Below are 20,330 nucleotides of genomic sequence, written 5' to 3' on the forward strand. Positions count from 1 at the left end.
AGACATTTTTTAAACAGCCTAAATAAATGTAGAGATAACTTAATATTGAGAGGATAATTAATTCTCCAAATTTACTTCCAGGTTTATTACAACTATTATCATATTCTGATGACTCATAGGTAGAACTTAATATGTTGATCATAAAACAGACCAAAAGACAAAGAATAGCCACGTCCCTTCTAAAGAAAAATAAAGAGAAGAGACTTGAAGAGACTTGGAAGACATTAAGATTAAAAAACTAGAGTAATTAAAGAGTGTGGTATTGATGGAGGGGCAAACAAACTGACCAATGGAACAAAACAGAAAGCCCAGATATAGACCTGTGTTTATCTGGAATTCTATAATATGACATAGGTAGGATAGCAGCTCCCTGGGGAAATTCAACATTTAACAAATGAACAGGGAAAATAGGGCTAACTAAATGGGCACACATATACATCATAAATAATCAATTCCAGATGGATTAACACCTTAAATTGTCGAAAGAAAACTTTAAAAGAAAATTTTCAATTTTTTTGAATCCAGGGTAAGGATTTCTTAAACAAAAGGAAGTTATATGCATAAAGAAATGATACAATTCAACTATATTAAAATTAAGAATGGTTTCTCAAGTCAGCTTAAAGTAAAAAAGAAAAAATAAATCACAAACCAGAAAAAATATTTACACACTTATAAATGATAGCAAATTAGTATCAAAAATATATAAAGAATTCCTTAATAAGTAATAAAAGCTAAGACAACACGGAAAAGAAAAACAACTCAATTAAAACAAACCAGTAGAGGGACACCCAGTTGGCTCAGTAGGTTAAGTGTTCAACTGCTGATTTCGGCTCAGGTCACAATCTCACATTGTGAGATCGAGCCCTGAGTCAGGCTCTGGCTGAGCATGGAGCCTGCTTGGGTCTCGGTCTCTCTCTCTCTCTCTGTCTTGGTCCCTCTCTCTCTCTCTCTCTTTCTCTCTTGGTCTCTCTCCCCTCTGTCCTCCCCCCACCCACTCTCTCAAAATAAATAAATAAACATTAAAAAAAGAATAAAACAACCCCAGTAGAAAACGAGGTATGGCCAAAAAACAAACGAGAGATGCATAATCTCGTTCTGTAAATACAGAAATGAAAATCAAAACCATGAGATAGCACTGGACACCAAATTTTGCTAACGGTAGCAAATTCAAAAAAAGTGACAAAACCAAGTTTATTTATTATTTTTTTATTTTAGAGAGCAAGTGAGAGAGAGAGGGGCAGAAGGGTAGAGGAAGAGAGCGGGAGAGAGAGAGAGTGGGGGAGAGAGGGAGAGAATCTTAAGCAGGCTCCATGCTCGGTGCAGAGCCGGGCATGGGGCTCAATCCCACGATCCTGGGATCATGACCTGAGCCCAAGTCAAAAGTTGGATGCTCAACCGCCTGAGCCACCCAGGGGCCCCTATTTATTTAAAGATTTTATTTTCAAGTAATTTCTACACCCAATGTGAGGCTTGAACTCACAACCCCGAGATCAAGAGTTGCATGCTCTACAGACTGAGCCAGCCAGGCACCCTAACAAAACCAAGTTTTAAAGAAGATGTGGATCAGTGTGATTACTCAGTGACTGCACTAACTTATACTCCCACGTTGGAAGACAATCTAACTTATAAAATCAAAGATTCCATTCCTAGGTATGTACCCCAGAAAAACCCAAGGAGACATATTTCAGAATGTTCAAACCAACACTGTTGTTAATAGCAAAACTGTAAACAACTGCCAGTTACCAGGAAAAGGGATAAATTACGGATTATTAGATAGCAGAAAACAGACTGAGCATCAGCTACACATTACAACATGGGTGAATCTTAATATAATGTTGACTGAAAAAAATAGCAAGTCCTGGTCTCACATCTAGTATGATGTCCTTTTTTATAAAGTTTAAAAGTGGGTAAAACAATTTAAGTGATATATTAGTTTGGCAGTTATGTTCAGGATAATTTTTTGTTTCGAAAGTAAGGCATGATCAACACAACATTCAGGAGAGTGGCTGCCACTGGTAAGGTGGGCAGGGGCACAGGATTGGGAGGTGTCTGCATAGATCTAAGTTACTGGTGCTCTCTCAGTTCTTGGCTTGGGTGCTGGGTTTATTGAGATTCACTTACCATTAAATAAATGAAATAAAGAAAAGGAACTAAGCATAAGTCGACAATGACAGTGTGTCACAAACCAAGAATTAAAAAAAATACAATTCTCCCCTCCGTAGATTAGGCTAAAAGCCCTTAATAATGCCAGTGCCTATGCAAAACTCTATTGCCACAATTACTATTTTATAATCATTTGTATGTGTCTGTGTATCCCACTGAACCAAGAGCTAATGGAGGCTGTAATTTTCATTATCCTTAGATTACCAGCATCTACCACAGAGTTTGGTTCATACACGTTTATTGAATGGATAAAATAAACACAAAACTGATTCATTATAAAAACAAAAACACCTCAAGGTATCAGCCATTTATTTGGGAGACAGCATTTACTAGAAAAAAAATGTACAATGAATCTAACATATAACTGACCTAAGAAAATAAAAACCTAGATTCCTGACTTTATATTTTGATTCCTTCCTCTTCCCCAAGAGTCTTATTTATTTATTTTAATGCTTATTTTTGACAGAGAGAGAGAGAGAGAGAGCGAGCAGGGGAGGGGCAGAGACAGAGGGAGACAGGATCTGAGCATGCTCAGTGCTAACAGTGCAGAGCCTGATGCAAGGCTTGAAACCCACGAACCACAAGATCATGACCTGAGCTAAAGTCAGACATTTAACTGACTGAGCCACCCAGGCGCCCCTGTATTTTAATTTTAATACTGCATATTCTAGAAAACTATTTCTAAATGGTCAGTAAAATTCTTAAGGTAACTCCAAGTTTAAATTAGGAAGTTATAAAAATCAGAAATAGGGGCACCTGGGTGGCTCAGTCAGTTAAGCTTCCAACTTTGGCTCAGGTCATGATCTCATAATTCGTGGGTTCGAGCCCCATGTAGGGCTCTGTGCTGGCAGTGTGGAGCTTGCTTGGGATTTTCTCTCTCTCTCTTTGGCTCCTCCCCCACTTGTGCTCTCTCTCTCAAAATAAATATATAAACTTACAAAAAAAAATCAGAAATAGTCTGTAAGCCCTATTAAAAAAAAATAAACAAGTTGACACATTTCGTAGTTAGAGGACTAGGCTAAAATATAAGGAGAAATTAAACAAACTAAAAATACAAAATGTGAATCACTTTGCCTATTATTTTCAATATGGTTTATCCTTTTACAAAACACTATCACAGATAGCTAGAGTGATACAATTGATATTATTGGTGTCATTAAAATGGTCTGTGGGGGAACAAAGAAATTTTAGGGTAGAAAAAATGGTTTAATCCAGATTAGGAGAGGATTAATTTATTTAACCTGGAATTAAATGACATGAGGAGTAATTCAGTTAGTCAAAGGAGGTTAATATAAAAGGATACTGTACTAAGGATAGAACGTGAGGACACGGTCAGATTATATAGCAGGTGAATTTTAAGTTAAACTATTGGAAGAAATTCTTTACTGTGCAGGTATGAAAGAGTCGTCTAGTCTAGGAATCTAATGAACTTGATACAATTTAGAATGTAAACTGAAAGAGCATTGTCCAAATTGTGGGATGTTTGTACGTGTTCCACAAAAAGTGTTTGTGAAATGGGCAAAATAATGGATTAAGCAAAGCTAAACAGGTTTCTTTGTTGTCAAGTCTTTGAAGAGGCTTTATGATGTTAGTTTCGTGAATCTAAAAAGACGCATACACAATGTAGTATTTCCCAAATTTTGTGACACCACTGTAGAGTATCAGGGCACTTGGGGCAACAAGAAAACAAAGCCCACGCTGCCCAGAAGCTTCTGGAGGTTCCTCGTCCACCACGTCAAGGAGCTGGAAGTGCTCCTGTGGTGCAGGAGATCTTGCTGTTCTCGGATTGCTCACGGTGTTTCCTCCCAGAAGCCCCAAGCCAAAGCCATTGTGGAAAGGGCAGCCCAGCCGGCCCCCAGAGTCACCAGCTCAATCCCAGGCTACACGGCGTGGAAAGTGAATACGATAGATGCTCATGTGCACATTTTCTTTGTGGTAAATACAACCTTGACCACTCTGGGGGCAGGAAAAAAAAAACAAAAAACAAAAAGAACAAAACATGGACACAATTTGCTTATGTGAGCTGTTGTGGGGGGGGAGAGCGGGGGGAGAGGAATTGGGTTCTTTGCCTCAAACCGTATTAGTAAAGCTAAGGGACAGCAGGCCTGACACTGCTGACTTCAGAAGAGTCTGCTTCCAAGGCTGGCTCTTGGCTGATGTCTGGGAACTTGACTTGTCCAACACTGCCTGCAATGTTCTGCCTGCCTGGGACACTGAAGCGTGATGGTTTGAAGCCTGATAGGCTTGCCTGGATGGTCTGTAATAAATAAAGTGAACACGTCCTTTCCTCTTGGGTCTGGAATTTAGGTAGTTGTGGTTGGTGTGGAGGGTGCCCACGTGACCACCCCCCAATAAAAATGGTTTCTGAATCTCACGCAGGTTTCTCTGGACAGAAACACTACACAAGCATTAATACACTTGATTACTGAAGGGAGAACATTCTATGGCCCATGCTGGGATTGGGAAAATGTTGGAAGCTTATGCTTGGATTCGTCCAGACTCTGATGTGTCTTTTCTCTTGTCATAATTACAAATGAACCTAAATTCTGTGAGCCTTTCTAGGAAGTCATCAAATATGTGGGAAGGTTGTGGGACCTCTGAAACAATACAGTTGATGTTTGAACAATGTGGGGCTTAGGGACACTGACCCCCACTCCCATGGAGGTAAAAATCTGCATAAAGCTTTTGACTCTCCAAAAACCTTACTAATAGCCTACAGTTGATCAGAAGCCTTACTGATAACAGAAATAATAGAGCAACATATATTTTATGTTGTATGTATTATATGTTGTATACCTAAACTAGAGAGAAGAAATGTTAAGGAAATCGTAAGGAATGTTAAGAGAATCAAAGTCAAAAATTTACACTGTTATTTATAAAAACATCTGCATATAAGTGGATCTGCACAGTTCAAAACTGTGTTGTTCAAGGGTTAACTGTAATTCATAGCTTTTCATTTATTTCAAGTTTAGGAAATCGGAGGAAGAAAACAACAAGCCAGATCATCTAAGGAAATATGAATAAAAACTTAGCTAGAATTTAGATAAAAAGGTGTCTTGTTTGCCCAACTCTTATTTACATATGCATGTATGCATTCTTATGCTGTCCTCAGACGTGCTTACTTCTTACACAGGGAAATATACACATACACATACACATACACATACACGATAAAGTGTTATACAGACAGCATAACAGATGTATAAAGGGTACACGGAAGAAATGTTCAGTCCTGCTTGGGACTATGAACGGTACGGGGCCAGGAAAAGTTTCAACAAGAAGGAACTTAAGATGAATATTGAGATGAGGTGGCCAACATGATGGTGTCAGTGACAAGAGGGCATTTCAGGTAGAAGGCACACAGTGAATAAAGCAACAGAGGCATTAAGTGTACCCAGAGACGCTCCCAGTAGGTCTGCTGTAGTCTGCGCAAATTCTGGCCACGGCCATGACAGAGAGCGCCCTGCAGGCCAGGCAGAGGAGCTGGAGTTTTCTATATTGCAGGCAATGGAAAGCCACCGAAAGTGGACGTGATGAGGACAGAGGTTGGAAGCAGCTGGAGGGCCATATGAATAGAAGACCAGGTGACAGGTGATGAAGTAATAGCAGCTGAGCGAAGAGTAAGGGATGATTACCATTTTATTTATTATTAAAAGAAACAGATTAAATGTGGCACCTATCATTCAGGATCTCAGCAGATTAGGGTTAAGACCTATTCACAAAACACTACAGGACAGTCCTTCACGTAGACTGGCTATATGAGCAGAGCAGATCATAACGTGTGATAATTTTGTTTTTCTAATTTTATTTTTCTAATCTTATCTTAAGCAGAACTTTACATTCCTTGAGCATCCCCAACTGCTAAAGAGGAAGCAGACTAAATGTGTGCTTGATGTCAGGAAAAAACTACCTTGTAATTAGAAATTGCGTCCATATAGGAAAGAAAGAACAGAGGTAAAGAAGCTGTCTAATCTCATTAGCTCTGAGGGAAAGGAAGAGGCACATTTTCTTTTTTACCGTTGTTTATTAGTTCTTAATACTCTCCACTTCAATTTGTTAGCTTCTCTGTAACTTGTTTAAAGCAACATGGTACTTTTTAATTGCAATCTTCACTGTAAAAGCAGAAACTGGCCTTGAGTACTTGAGATGAAAGGTAGAAACCAGAAAATCAAAAAGCCCTTAAACAAATTCCATTTTATGTTTCATATTACCCCTTTGTTTTGGAAACTAATGAATGGTAAATAACAGACATGTGTCCCTAGAATTAGATACAAAGTTGATTTTGTCAGTAAACCAGGTTTGGGCTAGAAGAATAATAGGATTGAAGCTCACTTTAAAATTGTATTTAAAAATGTACCCCACTGTCTTCAAATTACAGAAGTGTCTGAGACTTAGATAGCATCTTGATGTGCGACATTAAGTCAGTAAAGCTATTTATTAATAAAACGGCTTTCCTTAAAAGTCAGAATTTTAAACCTATGCATAGAATTGGACTCAAGTCCTTATTTTACTTCCTGATTTCAAGGGAAAGGAGTATATCTAAATAATAACAAAAAGTTGCTAAGGCTAATTGCTTTGCCAATCAAGTTTTTTTAAAAAAAAGTAAGTTGCATCCTTTGACAAAATATCCAAAATGAGTAACCAATAACTTAGAGTACATCATTTTCAGATGATAGTTACTTTATCATGTGACACACTCGACGTGGGTATCAGTTACATCTGCACACAGGAAATTACTCTTCATTCTATTCTCATGCAGTGCATGCAGCTAAATACAGTCTGTGAAAAGCAACCTGCTCACAAGGCTGAGCACTCAGAGTTCAGTAAGTTTGAAGAGGTATTAACTGTTAATAGGAAAGGTGGTTAGGTGTGGAAAAGGAGGACCTGGCAAATTCATCATAAAGAAAAAATAAATAATGAAGGAACATACTGAATTACCTCATTATTCTATCACCTATTGTTGTTCCTCTGATATTAAATCTAGTGAAGGGAACACAATAACTAAAGTCACTCACAAAGACTTCAAAGAACCAAATATTTAAAGCATTAATAAGGTCACCACTTCTACTGTTAATCACCTAGATCTAAGAAAACTTGTGTCTCCTCCTGATTTAAGGAATTATGTGAGATTATGTCCTTCAACTTAAAAGTATATGAGGAAATTAAGGAAACAGAGACACTCACTGAAGATAGATTGAAAGGAAGACTTGGCACTTAATCCCTTTTATCTTTAACTAGATTAGAACCTAACCCGTTGCAGAGTGTAGGGAACTGCAGGGACTCAAACCACCAATACCATCCACTGCGACACCTACATTATGCTCCCCAGGGCTATGCTGCTCTTTCAGAAAAAAATAGTTAAGCCCTGAGCTGACTCATTTGTTCTAACCATAGACTCGATAACAAGCAAGCAAAGAATAACAGAGCTTTTCACTCTCTAGGAGTTCAGTTCTTTCTCTGTTACCTTTTTTCCTCTCTGTAATTTTCTTTCACAAAGAATACACTTGAATCATTAGAAATACTGAGAGTGATTATAATGATGAGTAAAGAGATGGTGACAAATTTACAGGACACAAAGAATTCTGGCTTTAAAAATAAAGGCCATGTTCCCCAGGGTCCAGAATGGGTAAACGGAACCACATTTTATGCATATGAAAGATACATTTTTTAAAAAGTGGTTAACAGGCCATACAAGGTTAATATTTTTAATAGTTACCAGAAAAATCTTCAGAGCATCTTAATTGCGTCTACAACGAAAAACGTCCAAGACTATGCAAGAAAGTTCTTCAGGAAGCTCACTCACACGCTTCCCAGAGAGCAAGAACCTCTCGGGTTTGGCAAAAGAAAAGAGCTACCAGCCAGGCCATCATACCATTTACTGTAAGCTCCCTGGGGCACCGTGGAAAGTTTATGTGGAGGTCATATAAACAGAAAACCTGACCATGATCCTTTCATTCCAAGGGCATGGGTTTCTGTTTCTAAATACGGTGTATACTATCACTAAGGGATACACATACTACTTTTATTATTTTTTAATCCCAAGATTGGAAAGTATATGTTTGATTAATTATTCTTTCTTCAATTTAGTTTCCATTTAATGTGCTGTGCTCTGGCCCTAGACAAAGTTAAACGGGACCAAATATGTGGTGATTTATAGAGATTTCATCATTTTAAACTTCGGATATCTGCCAGTAGAGACATTTTACCACAGACTATAGTTGTGCTTCTCTAAGACTGACCTGCCAAAGAGCAGGAATTAGAAACTATGGCTCTTTGGCAAATCTGGCCAGTCGCCTGTTTTTGTAACAGCCTACAGGCAAAAAACAGGTTTTACATTCGTCAATGGTTATATTTTAAATGGTTATATAAGTACCTACACAGTAGCCTCCACTGTATCTCTTGGCCAGCAAAGCTTAAATATTTACTATCTGTTTTTTTAGGGAAAAGCTTACTGAGCTCTGCCATAGAGAGTCCCAGTTGTATTTGTACCGACACTAGCTATGGTCAATGGGCAGAGCGTTCCATCTTAAAACATCTATGTTAGTGGTTAAGGCCTTTATTTTCTAAGGCATTTCCTTCTCATGCTTGATCTCAGTCCAAAAGTGAAAAGCTGGATCATATTTATCTAACCAAATTAAAAATGCAAGTCTTTATAATGAAATAGTTACTTTACGTTACAAAGAACTGCTTTGATATTTTTAATAATGTCCATCAAAAATGGCTTACTTATAAACTTTTTAGCTTTCATTTTAAAAATTAAATTTGGGGCAAAAGAAATTATGAGATCCACTACGTCATTCTTTATACACACTGAAGTACAGACCTAAGTATATACTTTTACCATTTTTAATTTTGGGGCCATTTCTTTACTCTAACCAAACTAACCCTGACTGGGCCTCTCAAGTGGCAGCAACGAGGGAACTCCGAGACGTGCGTTCCTTTAGTTGCGCATTTCATCAAAGTATGAAATGTATCCTTAGATTCTAAAAACCAAATAGTGTAATTTTTACAAGAGAACTTTGAAATCTTTTGTCCCTTTGGAAACAGAAATTCTCAGAAATCATACGCCTACTTACAAGCTGGTAAACAGTTCTTTTCATGTTCTTAAGAAGTAAAGTATCTTAAACTTTCTCTCTTTCGCATAAACGTCAACATACCTATTCCTTCAATTTAGAAGATAAATGGGCAGTTGTCTTAAGGATGAAGAACCCTTAGCAAGGTGCAGCAATATTAAAAACATACTTTATAGAGGCAGTTCAAGATTTAATCAAGATGGTGTCAAGAAGTTAGGAACTATCAAAATTATTTAGATAAAAATCAGAAGGAAGATTTTTCACCATTTACAATTTTTGGTAAATAGGAATAATGCAAATCTCAAAGAAAAACTGATGTAGTTGTTAAACAGTCACTATAATCGCTTTAGTAATAAAGGAAATGAACTACAGTGTTACATACATACAAAGATGTGTGTACTACCAAGGACTTAGTATATACATCTTTGTATGTATGTAACACTGTAGTTCATTTCCTTTATTAAAACTATTTCCAAGCATTCTTACAAATGGCTTGTGGATTTGTCCTCTCTTGTTCAATAAGTTATTAAGTTTCTTAAAGAGTGAGAATTTATTATCCTTCTGTTACTCTTCGGTAAGTTCACTATTATGTCCAACAGAATAAAATAAAATATATGGGACAAACTAAGGCTATATACCTGAGCTGAACATACAGAACATTAAATAATATATAATAATAATTTTTAAAAATCAGGGAAGCCAATGCAGACCCAGAGGAGGTTTCTGATCTGGATCTAGCCTGAGAGTATGCACTGGAGACCTCCATGGAGTAGGGTCAGCTCCAGGCCGCTGTCCCTCATTTCCTTGCTCCCTCCAAATCCTCCTTTCTCCCTGATGCTCAACTACTGTGTTTAAAAAAGAAAAAAGAAAACTTTTTAGGTCTAAAATATACAAATCATCTGCTTAGCACTTCAGTTTCCTCAGCTATAAAGTCGGCTTGGTGTAAAAGTGTTATAATTAGCTTGGATAGAAGATGATAAATAATCTCGATATTTTATAAGTGTCTAACATCTATTAAAAATACATAGTTTCTTATTTAAGCAAATAAACCTGGTAAGTGATTTGGTGCATTTTACTAGAAAGTACACTTAAATTTTATTTTCAATTATGACCTTAGCATCATTTTTAGCTACATAAGAAGTACAAAAAAAAAAAAGACATATGTTCACTTATGTAAATAGAAAGCCATAAGTGCATAAGCTTAAAATAATTATACAGACTCTAATTCTCCACCCTGGGTTTCAGAAACCATCAATTTGATTTTCAAACTGTGCTATGCTTGCTAACCTTACCTGTATTCAAGTGGTATTGATCTCCCTCTTGGGTATGGAAAGAAATGGGACTAAGTTTTACTTGTCTAAAACAGACTAAGAATGCTGAAGACTAATGTGCGGCCGGTAAAGAGAAGATGGTTGGTTAATTGCTAAGTACAAATATTGGGAGAGATCACTTCCTTTACATTTAAAAACAATGCCATTGCCAAGTAAACATTCTGATTAAACGTAACTGAAGGAACTGTCCTTTCATAGTCACAAAAGGTGGTTTCACTGAACTGGAAGCAGTACTGTTCCGGAATTCTGCTTGGCCTCTGTCAGTCTTTATCCCTAAAGCCATTCTTAGTGTAATTGTTTTTCAAGTCTGAGTAGCCACACAGAACATCCTGGTTGCTTAATACAGTTATTGTTTATTTAGTGCTTTCAAAGTGGATGGATCCTCTGACTAAATAATTGATGGATTTTTAAAAATTCTTATAACAATTCTAGATAATCATAACCTAATTTTATAGATAAGGAAACTGAACCTTAAAAATATATTAGGTAGTTGGAATGAGGAAATATAGCCAAGTGGTAAAACCAAGATTCAAACCCAAGTCATAATGCTCTTGATCATTAATTTACCATGAAAGAATGGCAATGCTATATAATCTTTTCACTGTATTTTTCACTTGTCAGAAATGTCAGAATATTTTACAAACAGTAGTATAGTGAGCATAGAAATATGTGAAATGGTTCTTCATACCTGTGTAAGCTAGGAATTTAAAGATAAAATTTTATTCTCTGGAAAAGGACAGAGCTTATAATGAGATATGATAGCATTATCTGTGGAAATAGTTTTTAAAAAGTATGGAATGCAGTATACTTCAAGAGATTTTATCTACTAAAAAATATAATACACCTGTATTGATCACACAAAATAAAAAATGGCAAAAGTATATGAACACGTGAGCGATTCTTCGTTGTAGTTGTAATATTTGTTATCTGGTATAATTTTTCATTTTCTAAATTGGGTTACCTAGTAGACATCAGAGAACAACATAATGTTCTCAAAAAGAGAACTACTATCACACGACCTTAAGCCAGGGTCAGTAGAAAAGCAGAAAAACCGAATGTGAAAAAAACAAAATAAAACAAAACTGATAAAGGCCAGGATGTCTACAGCTAAACATAGCTCTGACTTCATAAATAACCTGTTGGTCGTTCTCCACATTCCTTTCTCTTGACCTGTAAATTGAGGAGCAAGCCTCAGGCCTGGACATACAGAGCAACAAGACTTTATTCCCCTCTTAAGTACACTTTGTTCAAAGAATGTAATACGTAAAATCATTTACAGTTTAAAAAATTCTGTGAGTTTGTATGCCTGAGATACCCTTAGGGGAAGCAACTGTAAAAAATGGAGAGACTCCTTTATGTGACTTCAAACAAAGCCTTGTGAATTGTACTTTTTAGAGTTCATTTTAATGAAAAATCTACCAACCTGTCACCAGGTCCTGCTCGATACCTCGCACCTGGGATCAGGACTGGGTCGTCATCACTATCATCTGTGTCCTGGAGAGCAGAGTCCCTGGCTAATGTTTCCTCATGAGCCAAAGGCCCGATGGCTTCTGTTTGTGACTGAGGCTCCGGATTAGCGGTATTTTGATCGGTAGCACCTTCAGTGCTAGTTTGATCTGAAGTTCCTGGTTCCTTGCCTTGTTCCGACAAAGTAGATTCTTCTGGAACCCCACAAGAGCTATCAAGATTGAGGTCATTTCTTTCTCCTGAGCAGGAATCCAATGGCTCAGATGTGAACTTATCTGATTGTGCTGTTAGAAAATAAAGTAGAAACAGCTGGTCATGTTGGCAACATTATTTAATCTAGCCTTAAAGCTGGCAGGCATTTCCTAATGAGGAATTTCCCAATAGGGAGAGAAAAACTCCATAATACATCTATTTGGAAATGGTCTCAGGAGAGAGTAACATAAATTACGCTTCTCATTTGCCTACATGAAGCAATTATCTAAAGAGAACAAGACAACTACTCACCTGTATCTACACGATTCTGAAGTGTGTTTTCTGCAGATGTACCTTCCTGACATGTTGTCGCATCCTCTGACGATTCTTCAAGAGCTTCTGGGAAATAAACCAAATTATCATTTTTTAAAATGTTTATTTATTTTGCGAGAGAGACAGAGCGCAAGCAGGGTAGACAGAAAGAGGAAGACACAGAATTCGAAGCAGGCTCCAGGCTCCGAACTGTCAGGACGGAGCCCGACACAGGGGTCGAACTCAGGAGCTGTGAGATCATGACCCGAGTCAAAGTCGGACACTCAACTGACTGAGCCACCCAGGCACCCCACCAAATTATCATTAAATCCAAAATTTTTAGTAAAATGAATACCAGCTGAATACTCTCGCTATCCTATATATAAGTAGCTCTTAATCCTTTTGGGATCATAGAATCTTCTGACACCCACACATAGCCTCCCCTCAGTACAATGCAAATATCTATGTCCACACCGAACTGTACAAACACTATCAAAGATGGATGAGCAATCCTGCCCACTGCCTCCTCCCAAAGCCCAGGCAAGGACCTTAATAAACCCGCAGTGAAGAATTTCTGCTTGAGATAAGCCCTCACAACTGACATTACTTGATCTTGCCTTGTTTCTAAACTTCACAAAATCTAAACTTAAAACTGAGTATTTTTCTATCCCTTTACCATGCATTTAGTAGAATCTGAACTATCATGAACCCTACCATCAATTCTCTTTTGGCCACTGAAAATACTTATTTCTGGGATTTAACTCTAAGATCCATTAGGGATCAGTCTTTTTTGCTCCTAACCGCACATCTGCTTACTAGAGAGTTGTTTTACACATACTTAATTCTTGTAAACTCTGTTATATTGAGGCATCTATTCCTTTAATAAGAAGTGGAATTCATTTAGTCCTTCATTTACCAAGTATTTTTTGAAAATCTACTGTGTGCCAGTCCTGGCCGTCATTCATTTCATGCCTTTTTTCTTTGATTAATGAGCTGATTTTTCTATGATGGCCCATCACCAGCTATATTTATTTTTTAATACTCTTGTTACTGTACCGGGCTAAATTTTTGAGCATTAGTTCCATCTGATTTTCACCAGCTTTATGAAATAGCATACAGTCAAAAATGGATGTATAAAAGAAAGTAAATAAGCAGTTGCTAGGGGTTAAGGGGGAAGGAGGATGGGGGATGGGGTGTGACCGCTTAATGGCTGTGGGATTTCCTTTAGAGAGGATAAGAAAATGTTTTAGAACTAGACAGATGCAATAGTTGCACAAAATTGTGAATGGTCACTGGATTGTGTACTTAATTTTTTTTTTTTTTAGATTCATTTATTTTTGAGAGACAGAGAGAGACAGGGCACAAGTGGGGGACGGACAGAGAGAGAAGGCGACACAGAATGCGAAGCAGGCTCCAGGCTCTAAGCTGTCAGCACAGAGCCCAACGTGGGGCTCAAACTCACAAACCGCAAGATCATGACCTGAGCCAAAATCAGTCGCTTAACCGACTGAGCCACCCAGGCACCCTTAATTTTTTTTTTTAATGTTTATTTCTGAGAGAGAGAGAGAGAGAGAGAATGAGTGGGGGAGGGGCAGAGAGACAGGGAGACAAGAATCTGAAGTAGGCTTCCGGCTCTAAGATGTCAGACAGAGCCCAATACGGGGCTTGAACACACAAACCATGTGATCATGACCTGAGCCAAAGTCGGATGCTTAACCGACTGAGCCACCCAGGCGTCACTAGAGCGTGTACTTTAAAATGGTTAAATTTATGTTACGTGAATTTCACCTCATTAAAAAAAAAAAGTGAGCAAAAATTATATACTAAAAAAAAAAAAAAAAGAGAGAGAGAGAGAGAGAGAGAGAGAGAGAAAGAAAATCTCCTGTAATCAAGGCTCTGGACTAGACACTAAATTTCACATAATGGTCAGGTAAAATACTCCAGGAAAGCATTCTGAAAAATTCCTAAATGGCATTTCTTGTATGAAACAGTATTCACGCATAACCCATTTAAATTTTATTCCTTTTTCCCCCTTCACAAGCCACCTATACTCTTTGAAAAAATCAAGGCAGATACTTTGGATTTCACTGCTAGGTATAAAAGTGGTCAAGATAATCCAAACTAACATTTACATCTCACATATTTTCAGTACAATGACCACCTGTCTTGGCCATTGTATCCACTGAGGGGAACTGTGCTTCACTGTGACTCCCTACCCTAAATGCTTAAGGCCTCAACCATTTGTATTTGCTATCTGTTTATCAACAGTAGTGGCTGGACTACTGAGGCAAAAGTAATTTATTAAAAACAAAAAATGGGCACCTGGGTGGTTTAGTCACTTGAGTGTCCAACTCTTGATTTTGGCTCAGGTCACAATCCCACGGTTGTGGGATCAAGCCCCATGTCAGGTTCCACGCTGAGCTTAAGATTCTCTTTCTCCCTCCCTCTGCCCCTCTCCCCCACTCGAGCTCTCTACAAAATACTAACTAACTAACTAACTAACTAACTAACTAACTAACTAACTAACTAACCAACTAACCAAGAAATAAAACTGCTGCACTGAAAGAACATAAAAGCAGGTGGACATTCAACACTGGGGTTTTATAATGACAACAGAAACAACACCTTACTTGTCTCACTGTCTCCTGGTGGTAGCACAGAGCTCTGTGGGGTCAAGGATCCCTCCTGACCCTCAGATTTGCAGTGGCTCCCATTTCCTCTAGAACTTGAGGCAGTACTGCTCCTATTATCAAAACAAAACAAGCGGTTCCACCAGGAAGTTAATAAATATGAACTTTTAGGGTAATTTTTATATTTTACAACTAGAGAAACAAAAAATCCACACAACAAATAAAACATAGGACTTCTTATTTGAATAGTACTTGTAAAACACCACTTTCAAAGATCAAGGTGGTTATTCTAATCCTCCTTAACCTTAAAAAAGAGATTTAAAAATACAGAAGGACCACCTTTTCAAGGTTTTGATGCTTCTATTTATTTCTATACATTTGTATTGTATTTTAACTGAATTACATGGACTCTCTTCTTGTCCTCACCACAGATGGTTCACCACATCCAAATCCTTACTGGTTTTACACACTTTGGTCTTTGAACCCCCCTATGCAGCTTGCTTCTACTTCTGGACTGTTGTTCACATATGGCAGGTGATTGAGCACCAGGGCTTGTAGAAAGTTCGGATAATGTTTTTTATTAGTTTAATACCCACCTGACGATGACTAACAATTCTGTCGGCATTTTTGGCTAGGGCAGAATCCTAGATGGATTCAAATAAATAATTTTCAATGAATGTTCTGTGATAAATCATGGCATATGTGTAAGGTGGGGATTAGATGGGAAAGAAAATAGAGGAAAATGTAAAACAATCTAGGATTAAAATTAAATTCAGAGAAATGTAATAATTTCTTAGATTTAGAATAAATGTGAACAAGAAAAAAAAAAACCCTGAGAGTTACAAGTAACTTAAAAACTGTTAATAACAGACAAATAGCAATGACTCAACAGACAATGCAAATTGTCATGGACTTTTTGCCAAGATTTTATAAAATCCCCTTTAGGCTACTTGCAGAAGTCAATTTGATTTTTTTAAAAGGGCACCCATGTATAATATGCTATTTTTAGGAAGAATGCATATCTACATGGGTATATATGCAGAAAAAAATTTCAGAAAGGATACGTACCAATGTTAAGTGTCATCTCAGTAGGATTATTACAAGTGATTTCTTTTCACACTTTTCTCTAGATTCTGACTTTTTTTTTGCAATGAGCATGTTATTTCTTTTTAACCAGAAAGAAATATATAGCAATTTTGGTAAAGAGAAGCCAATGTGATATATAAATCTTTTTTCCCCATTGAGAAAGCTATGATACAGGCATAAATAAAATGCTCAGTGTATTATAGTTATGAGAACTGAAACATTATGATACTGATGTAGGAAAACAGAGCCATTAGTGGAAAAGACAATGTAACCAAGTAAACATGTTTAGCATATGTTAATATGGCATTTTAAATCACAGAAAAAAGCATAAATTGCTCAATCAATGTAACAGGACAAAGGAAGAGTCATGTGGAAAAAATCAAGCTATAGCTCTATGTCATACTTTATGGCAGAGTAAGTTGAAGAGGAATTAAGCACATATTTCTGATATGAAAATCACAGAAATGATAAGAGGAAAATAAGAAGAAACTTTCCCCCTAATCCTGGGAAGGACAGGCTTTCCTAAGCATGAGCTCACAGGCTGGAACCATAAAGCAAAACTGCCATAAGTAAACTGAAAGACAGACAACAAACTGGGAAAAATATTTGCAACAAATGAAAGACAAATGGTATCATCCTCACTCAATTCTATAATAAACAGGTAAATAGTTTTATAAACAGTAAGAAAAAGATATGAACACTGTAGTAGAAAAACGGGCAAAGGCTAGGAAAGGCCAATTTACAAAGAAGGTAACTACAGACCCAGCACCCGGGCCTGTCGTGTGCTAGGCAACGTGCCAACTACTATCTGCTTTTTCTGCGGGATCTCGTTAAATCTTCCCAAGAAACCTCCAAAGTAGGTTCTAGTAGATATGCCTGTTTTTCAGATGAAAAAACTGAGATTCAGAGAAGTTCAACAGCTTGTCAAGTTTAAGGTCTAAGCTCTTAGTCAGTGTGCTCTATTGCCTTATCTGTCATCAAAGAAACTAAAATAAAAGCAAGACCCCATACTGGCATATGAAAAAGAGATGAAAGAGACTGCATACATTTTGAATTTTCTTTTTATAATTTTTTTCTTTTTTCTTTCATGATCAGGAAAAAAACTAATTACTTTCTGATAAATAAGAAACGAGTGAATGAGAGAATTTCATGGTCAGATTTTAGAGAAGAAAAAGTAGCATTCAAAAGAAGAGTGGGACTAAGGATCTTTGCTAAAAAAATGCTCAGATGAGATTCTTTATAAAAAATCAGCCTTTTTGGTACAGAAACATGAGACTAGAACAAGAAAGACATAAAGCATAACAATCTTGTATGATCTTCAATTACATATGAAGAAAAAGGGCCACAGGGATCATGATTATGAAAAGTTGAGTTCCAACGCTAAGGCTCATAAAGAAGTTAGAAATTCTACTGACTGCACCTTCAAATATATATCTAGAATCCAATTTCTTCTTACTATCTATCTCCACTGCTCTCATCCTGGTCCAAGACACAGGTGCCTCTCACCTTTCTTACTGTTAGTCTTTTAACTGGCCACCTGGCTTCCACCTAGGGCCTATTCTCTACTCGGCAATCAGAGACATCCTTTATCCTTTTAAATATGCTCCTCACTTACCTGGGCTGTGACCTTCTTTGCTACTACTACTTTCTCCTTTGGTCCTCCACTTCAGCTACAGTGGTTTTCTTAAAGACCCTTGAACATTCGTGGTCTGTTCCTGAGTCAGAGCCTTTGGACTGGCTTTCTCTCTGCCTACAATGCTCTTCCTCCAGATGTATGCATGGCTCACTCCTTCTTACCCTTTAAGTTTTTGTCCAAATGCCATCTACTCAATGATGCCTACCCTTACCCGAGGTCTCCCAATCATCCTTACCTGCTATATTTTCTTCCACAGCACTTAGTATTCTCTAACATACTATACAATTCATTTATTTGCTCTATTTATTGTCTGTCTCCCCCATCTAGAATATAAGTTCCAATAGGGAGGGATTTTTTTGTCAGTTTTTTTTTCCCTGATGTATTCCCAGTGTCTAGAATAGTCTCTGGAACACAGAAGGATTTCAGTAACATCTGAAAATACTACTTAAAGATTTTAATGTAAATACATAGACACATAAACACAAGTGGAAACCAGTGAACTGGAATAAATAAATAAATAAAATCACATATCAACATATAATTATATATTAATAAACAATATATAGCTATATGTTATGTATATATTATATGAGCATATAATATATAATAATAAACAGTGGAATATGTTAATATAATATTAATTATACAAAATAATTAACATATTGGTTATAAATGATTAATATAATTACTATATATTAATCATATAATTATACTACTATGTAATTATATATTAAGAAAGATATTGACATGTTAAATCATATTAATATAGAAATGGTAATAAATTTAAATACAACATTTTGGATACTATCTCAAGCAAAAGGCATGAGACAGACTAAAAGAATGTAAGAAGCTCACATAACCTGTTTTTAAGACCTAAGATTTAACTAGATTAATGAGCCATAAATATAACCAGAAATGTCATTAAAGAGAACCTGATAGCCATCAAATAGAGTTCAACCTTACTAGTAATCAATTAAATAAAAATGACAATTATTTTACATCAAATATACAAATTAAAAATAAATTGCTATTGAACACTGGCCTCGGGGCAGCAAAATGTGAACTTTCATATGCTGCTGGGAGAAATGTAATGACAGAAGAGTCCTTTGAAAATAATTTGGCAATATCTTTTGACTTAGATAGAGTTGACTTCTAAAAATACATCTCAAATCACTCTTAAAGATAGGAAAAAGCTTGTAAACAAAGATATTCATTATAAAAAAAGAAGGTAAATTCACTGCCTGATTAAAGAAAAACGGTTAGGTAAACTCTGGAGTATTACACAGTTTTCAGATTTACGAAAACGAAGTAGAAATGTGGGAATATTTATTATGGAGTTAAGCCAAATAAATGCAGGAGAGAACAGAATATGTACAATATGGTTCAAATTAACTTTAAAACTCAACCCCCAAATCACACATGCATACATATATGTACATATGTGTGTGGACACACACACCTACGCAAAGGACCAAGACTGAAAAAAAACTCCAAAATGTTAGGTTTATTTTTTTTGCACTAACGGTCTATTGGTGATTATTTATTTTTCTATCTTTTGCATTTTCTATCAGAAGAAATATTCCAGGACCAACACCATCAGCATCACCTGGGAAATTTTTAGAAATGCAAACTGTCTGATCCCACCTCAAACTTAACTGAGAGTGGGGCCCAGTAATCTGTGTTTTAACAACCTCTCTAAGCGATCTGAACCACCCACCCTAAGTTGGGGAACCAATGCATTACAACTAAACAAAACACAAAGACGACGAAGCGCTAAAAATAGTATCTAATACAATCCTACAAAATGGCTAAGAACAGCTTTACAAAAATATTAACTTACCATTCATCTGTAAAGTTCAGTTTTATTGTGCTTGTAGTTGTTCCTTCTGTGCTGTAGTGCAAACTTAAAACTGGTTCACCTGTCCCTGGTTTGGGGCTCAGCTTTTCATTATTGTTATCTGAAAATTGTGTTTAAAACATTTGAAAAAGTCTCTGAAACCAATAAAAAGATGACATTTCCTAAAATTTATAAAACTTACATTAGGCTGTCCTTGTCATAGTTCTTTCTCACATCTGTTACGGTTCTCACTTAAAGTTCAAAAGCAAGTGTTATAGAAACACTATTTCAAAGTGGCACTGCATCAAATTCTACTTTTGTGTACATGACTCCCTTCAATTCAGATGGAAATCACACACATTTGAGAGTCATATTTAGTCATTAGGAAATCAAAGAATATTAACAAGCAATGAGCTATGTTATAAACTGGTACTTTCATGTAATGGAATGCTCACGACTTCATTCTTTAGTTGCTAGAGCATCACGATAAACTAACGTTGGCTCCTTCAGAAGCACTGAGAAGCAAGATGCCAGGCCTCTGAAAGCAGCTGTTCAGTAAAAACTCTGCTGCAACTAAAGGCTATCAAATTTTTTCTGTTCTTT

The 20,330-nt window shown here is 36.7% G+C and overlaps 1 protein-coding gene across 7 annotated transcripts in view; it reads right to left on the reverse strand.

Moving 5' to 3' along the window:
• Positions 1–20,330, reverse strand: part of DCAF6 (DDB1 and CUL4 associated factor 6) — a 132,716-nt gene that overhangs the window by 21,710 nt on the left and 90,676 nt on the right. For 4 of the 7 annotated variants that reach the window (XM_027046136.2, XM_027046133.2, XM_027046140.2 and 1 more), the window contains 5 exons: positions 19,731–19,848; positions 15,169–15,281; positions 12,539–12,625; positions 11,991–12,318; positions 7,102–7,143 (listed from right to left, as the gene is read on the reverse strand). In XM_027046136.2, the coding sequence (XP_026901937.1) occupies positions 7,102–7,143; positions 11,991–12,318; positions 12,539–12,625; positions 15,169–15,281; positions 19,731–19,848 (688 nt within the window). The remainder of the gene's footprint in view (positions 1–7,101; positions 7,144–11,990; positions 12,319–12,538; positions 12,626–15,168; positions 15,282–19,730; positions 19,849–20,330) is intronic. The other 3 variants (XM_027046139.2, XM_027046135.2, XM_027046141.2) reach the window with 1 other exon arrangement.

This window comes from Acinonyx jubatus, chromosome E4, assembly GCF_027475565.1.
Source record: "Acinonyx jubatus isolate Ajub_Pintada_27869175 chromosome E4, VMU_Ajub_asm_v1.0, whole genome shotgun sequence".
In the NCBI taxonomy this organism is placed as follows: domain Eukaryota; kingdom Metazoa; phylum Chordata; class Mammalia; order Carnivora; family Felidae; genus Acinonyx; species Acinonyx jubatus.